General features: G+C 49.9%; 2 protein-coding genes across 2 annotated transcripts in view; one reads left to right on the plus strand and one right to left on the minus strand.

Annotated features, from left to right (window-relative positions):
- Positions 1 to 190: 190 nt before the first annotated feature.
- On the plus strand, positions 191 to 669 carry TOMM22 (translocase of outer mitochondrial membrane 22 homolog (yeast); the record flags this gene model as incomplete). Its single annotated transcript, XM_008936573.1, has 2 exons — positions 191 to 338; positions 595 to 669. Coding segments are annotated over 2 exons (223 nt in total), but the record flags the coding sequence as incomplete, so codon positions are not given.
- Positions 670 to 3,849: 3,180 nt separating this feature from the next.
- Positions 3,850 to 6,002, minus strand: part of JOSD1 (Josephin domain containing 1) — a 4,750-nt gene continuing 2,597 nt past the window's right edge. The window contains exons 2-4 of the mRNA XM_008936572.1: positions 5,040 to 5,168; positions 4,734 to 4,928; positions 3,850 to 3,949 (exon numbers count right to left, since the gene is read on the minus strand). Coding sequence (XP_008934820.1) covers positions 3,850 to 3,949; positions 4,734 to 4,928; positions 5,040 to 5,168 — 424 coding nt within the window. The remainder of the gene's footprint in view (positions 3,950 to 4,733; positions 4,929 to 5,039; positions 5,169 to 6,002) is intronic.

Raw genomic sequence — 6,002 nt, forward strand, 5'->3', positions numbered from 1 at the left:
CTGTGCCTTCTCCTCCCTAGATTCTCCAGGGCAGCTCTGTGGATTGGGACCACCTCCTTCATGATTCTGGTTCTTCCTGTCGTTTTTGAAACTGAAAAACTGCAGATGGAGCAACAGCAGCAGCTGCAGCAGCGACAGGTGAGGCGGGAACCCCCTTGCCCTCCATCCTGGCCCTTCCCACTTGGCTCAGGGTGCCCGCACCTTCTCCTGGCTACCAGCTGTTCTCCAGGGCAGCTCTGTGGATTGGGACCACCTCCTTCATGATTCTGGTTCTTCCTGTCGTTTTTGAAACTGAAAAACTGCAGATGGAGCAACAGCAGCAGCTGCAGCAGCGACAGGTGAGGCGGGAACCCCCTTGCCCTCCATCCTGGCCCTTCCCACTTGGCTCAGGGTGCCCGCACCTTCTCCTGGCTACCAGCTGTTGAGGCAGCTTAGGGGACAGATCACAGCTGGTCACGTTGTGGCCTCTTCATCCCACCCCTTGCTCTGGTTGGGTGTCCCAACGGGTTGATCTTGCCCCTGGGACGGGAGTCACGTGGGAGCCATGATGTGCTGTGTCCTCACAGCCCCTCAACTCACCCTTTTCCCTTCCAGATCCTCCTTGGACCCAACACGGGGCTCTCAGGGGGCATGCCAGGGGCTCTGCCTCCACTCTCTGGGAAGATCTAACTGGTGGAAGCCACGCTGGATTCCTATCATGTGGGAAAGCCCTTGAAACGATGGTACATCATTGAACTGTTGATTTGTTGGGTCAGGGCAGTTGGTTGGTTGGTTTATTTTCTTCCGTTTGTTTCTATTTTTGGTTCTCCTTTGGGACATTGACCTGTTCATGATGAGGGGCTGGGGGGGAAGGCTTCCCCCTTCTCTGGACCTGATGACAGCTCCTCTCTGCATCCTCCCCCATGGAAGTCATGAGTCTTTCCTTTCATCCAGTCAGCACACCATAACCAGTTACAGACTTGAACTGGGAGAGTCCCTTTTCCAGTCTCCTCACCCCAGGGGCCCAGGGCAGGCCTCGGAAGGCAGTGGTCGATCCAGTCCTTTCCAGGCTGAGCCAGGGGACGCTGGTGCCGGGAAGAGGAGGAGGAGGAAGAGGAAGAGTCCCTTTCCCAGCCAAGCAAAAGGAGGAGGGGTACAGGCAGCTGCACCCCGTCGAAAACGCTCCCTGAGAAGACACATCTGCAAAAATACTTTCCCTGTAACTCTGTGTGAGAGCAGAGGGAGGAGCAGGCTGGGTTAAAGGTGGTCACATGCTCATCCTCTGCCTCAGAACATGGAACTTCTGATATCAGCTGCATATTTTTTTGTATCAAATATTCAATAAACCTAACCTGAGCAGTGTGGTTTTAATAGAGGTCTTTCAGGGAGGCTCCCTTCTTTCAGAGCCCTCACCAGTGTCACGTCTGGAGAGCGTGGCTGGGGGGAAAGGGATAAATGGCTTTGCAACCTTATGGTGACAGAGAAAGCTTTGAGTGGCTTCAGGGAGGGCTGAGGGGGTGACTCCACCTGTGACCGACTTTTGAGGTTCTTAACAGACAAAGTTTGCCAGTTTATAACCAAAAAAAACCCCAAAAATTTTATTTTTCCTTTACATACTTTGTTACAGAACAATTCAGCTGAACATACAGAAGTGAGAGGACATTTATATGGAAACAAGTTTTTTTTTTTTTTTCCCATTTTTAGTATTTGGTTAAACAAAATAACATCTCTGTAAACAAACCCAAGACGAGGCTCTAACAAAACCCAGACAAGCAAGAAAACAAATAAAGGGGTTTCCTCTCTCTCAAGTGGTGGGACTGTGCCCACCCTCAGGCCTCACCTCCCATGGGGGTGTGTGATCCTACACTTTACCTGAGCAGCTGGATCACACCTTGTCCCCCTCCACACACACACTCACCCCCATGCAAAAGGAGGAAAAGAGCCCCAAAATAACTTTTAAAACATCTTTGCATATTGTGCACTGATCTGTTGGCTTGCAGTTTCCATGCAAACGGGTTGGTTTTGTTTCCAAAGTGCGACTTCAATCAGCACAGAAAACGTTGCTGTTGAGATTTATTTCCCCTCCCCACCCGACCCTTGAAGAAATGGCTTCAAGTCAGGGGCAGGATGCCTGCAGGCTGTGCATCCTGCCTGGAAAAGCATCTAAAAACTCTGCCAGCTGGTGTCGGTCGTTGGAATGTGTTACGAAATAGGACTCGTGGAAACACTGGCTCTTGAAAACCTAAAAGAGCCATTTGCCCTCGACTTGGGGAGGCTGTGCTCAAAGAGACTGTGCAGTGGTGCTGGCCAGGTGTCCAGGGATCAGTGGGCAGCACTGTCCTGGTGTCACGTGGCCTCTCTTCTCTCTGGGGAAGGTGATTTTGGTGGTTTCTCGGCATCCAGCACCCAATCATGCGTTTGCAGAGCTCTTGAGGAAAAAAACACTGAGGGAAGGTAGTTAGAACCCCTCCTTTCAAAGCTCAAACACCAGCAATGAGACTTCCCCACAAGGGAGTGAGATCCTGTGAGCTCTGTCACAGCCCAGGGGTCGGTGTTTAACTGGCACATCCCACTGAAGGAGGGAGGCTCAGCCTCCCTGACGAAGCCTGTTCCCAACTCGTGGTTTCCTCCTGCTGTGGAAGGCATGACAGAGCTCCAGCTCGCCCAGGGGACTGGGAAAACAGCTGGTGGAGAGTCCTCTTAGTGTCTCTGTGTCCAGTCACCCTTCCCCACAGAAGGGAGGGGAGGAAAAAGTGATTTGTCCATTAACGGAATGTTTGTGGGCCAACGCTGAGGAGAGGTTGGTTCAACTGCCAGGCCAGGGTCTTTCCAACACCTGGGGGCTCTGGGGGACCCTCTGCATCTCCCACGTTACTGGGCAGGAACTAGAAAAAGGGCAAACCCTGACTCTCAGAAAGGCTTTCCTCCTCAGCCAAGTTTTTCTTTGTCACTTTACCCGTTTCTGGGACATGCTGCGTGACATTCACAACCGTGGGCAAGACTTCTGGAGAGAGGAAAAGGGAATTCATTTCTCTCCAAACCCCTGCAGTTTTACTCCTCTCTCTGAGCAGCTCCTGAACTACTGGGTGACCGTGCAGAAAACCAAAAAGAATGTTGAAAACAACAAAAACCCCAAACCAACCAAACCCAAGCAGACTACAGCCTCCCTCCAGTCCAGAAACTCAATACTCCTCCATTAACCTGCACTTGCTCTTTCCACATCACCCTCACTAGCCACACACTGCCCAAGAACTCCTCCCTGCACACACAAAGCCCTGGAGACACTGGGGAAGAACCCTCCAGCTACCTGCAGGATTTCTGGCAAGGTGACACTGGTTTTATTATCATTTTCTCACTCCTGGCACAAGCCATCTCCAAGAAGCAGAGGGTTGTGCTGAGCACCGTACCATTCCTAGTGTTTAAAAGCATCCTGGGGACTGTGAACATCTTCATGATGACTTGTTTTGGAGGGAGAGACCTGTAAAGAGGCAGCAGCACACGCTCAGCTCCTGGAAGGAGCAGTGTCCCACCACAGGCAGCCTTGAACCATGTGGAGAAAGAGAGGCCAGAGGCTTCCAGCCAGCAGTTTTAGAGAGCCTGATGCCTTCTGGCTAGCTGAAGGGCACACAGCTCATCTGCCTTTGCAATTAAAGTCATTGGCTTCCAGTTTCCTCCCCTCTGCCCTCGATTCTTCCCCACCCACTGCTTCCAAAGTCCTACTCCACCACTGCCCTATTGCACCAAAGAAGGAAGAGAGGAGCCTAACAGAGAAGTTCCAGACTAGAAGAGTCAGGGCACCCCTTATCCAGGTTTGAGGAAGTCAGGAGCTCAGTAAAGGGGAAGAGCCCTAGTGGGAGGACAGAGTCTGGGTCACACGTCAGCTCTCCAGCTCTGATGTGCTTCCACCTCCTCTGGCACCACCAGCAGGAGTTCACAGTTCTTTCCTCTCAGCTGGTGTTTCAAAAATTTCCTACCACAAAAAAAACAAAACAACACAACAAAAAACCAAACAGAAATAAGCATTATGGAATGTAAAACTTTGTCATCTTCAGCAACTAAATGCAACTATGCAAACATGACAGTGGGAGGAAACCCCTACACACTGTCTTCAGTTATTTGCTGTCCAAAAAAAAAAAATCATATTAAACTTGCCCCACTGGATTCAATACAACTCAGCCCAGAAAATGATCACAAAATCAGATAGACACGAGCTTAACCTCAGCAGAGACAAGTCTTTATAGATGTCACTTTCCAATTTTCCAAGGTGGCAAAAATAGATTTAAAAACAAACTCATTTTTTCTAATACCTAACTTGGATTATCTTCAGTAACCACAAAAGTCAAAACAGCATTTTTCTCCCTATCTTCTGGCCTATATTTCCAAAATTCCCTACATAGGAAGCCCTTATTTACCACTGAAGAACAGCACACCCAGGATGAACTCCACCAGAAGCTCTGCACAGGAGTTCCAGACCTGTGTGACTTCACCTCAGAAGTTTAGAGAAGGGCAACATTCGTTTCACCAAGACCTCAAGAGCACAGTGAGCTCTGGCCAGGAGCAGTATTGACAGTATCTACCACTGCCAAAAACATTTTCCTAGCTTTATGCAAAGGAGCCACAAACCCCAGCAAAGACAGGAGAACCTTATTACTCTCAAATCTTTGCTACTGAACGCCAACAATGTTTGAGTTGCTAACTGTTTAAGGACAGGTTCCCCAGCTGAGAAGGAACTGAGGGGGAAGAGGAAGTCCTACCTGAGCTCACTTTCACCTCCAATCCATTCGGGCACCTTGAGTTTGGAGTCCAGGTTGTAGTAGGTGCCTCCCACCTCCCGGACGCAGATCCAGTGCTGTCGCTTGAGGGGGAGCTTCAAGGGTCCCCAGCAAAGGCTGGAGGGCAGATTCATGATGAAGCCCATCACGTTGGACAGGGCAATGACATTAACATCCCTGGAGGAGCACAGAGCACAAGGCAGCAGTAAGATTCTACTCTGGCACTTATTTAATCTCCTTTTTCTCCCCCAGCAGCAGCCATCTCCAGATTTCCAGGGCTCTCCCTACCTGCGCTTGTCCCACCAAACTGCCTCGTAGCCTTTGGTCTGAAGGGCTGCCATGATCACGTTGACATCATAGTTGCCATTTCCCAGCATGCTCTTCTTGTGGGGTGTCACCATCGTGTTGGGAGACAGCCTGCAAGCAGAACAGGACACTGCTCCAGCAGGGGTGTGCCAAACCTGCAAGGAGCTACTTGAAGCCCCTTTTCTAGGGGGTTGTTTAAACACAAAAGGTCCCTTCCGACCCAAACTAGGGTAAATAAACAAAGCTGTGAAGGTAGTTGGGTCTGAGAGCTTTCTAAAGCATTGCTAGAGAATAAAATATATATATATATGGGTTGCTGTAGGTTGCAAACAAATCTCTTCAGCTTTCATCTATAACCTTGCCTAGATATCCCATGCAAATCCAGACTCACAGTCCATCGTGTTCCATGCAAAAACAGAAGCCAGCCTTGGCACAAATGCACATCATGGATGCAAGACAAAACTGGAGACGTGTGGCAAAACCCCAGTTGGTTACTTGTATTGTTTTATGTCTTTTCCCCCCTCCAAGAAATTTTGTAATGAGGGGAAACGATGAGGGAATGGATTATGAAGGTGACAGAAGGGGTTCAACAGCTGGAAGAGCAAGCACAGGGGGGAACCTGGGAGCAGAGAACAAGAAGGTCATGCAACACCAAACCAAAGAAAGCCAAGCCTGAGATCAGTTCTTCGGTGAGGAGTTCTCTTTTGATTGGTAAGGACTCCATCAGCTCTGCTGGCAGAAGGTTCAGATGTTTCCTCTCATCCACCCATGTTTCACCTGCCTCTCCCCCCTGTCAATCTCATTCCCCAAAATCCCTCAGTGAGCTTCCTTGCAGTGGAGCAGACCACAGCAGGACAGCCTGGGAAGTGAGTTAATGACAGCAGGGAGAAAAGCCCAAAACAATGTGCTAACAGGGAAAGCTGCTCACACCCACACTGGGCATTC

Source organism: Merops nubicus, unplaced genomic scaffold (assembly GCF_000691845.1).
Source record: "Merops nubicus isolate BGI_N331 unplaced genomic scaffold, ASM69184v1 scaffold16063, whole genome shotgun sequence".
Classification (NCBI taxonomy): Eukaryota; Metazoa; Chordata; class Aves; order Coraciiformes; family Meropidae; genus Merops; species Merops nubicus.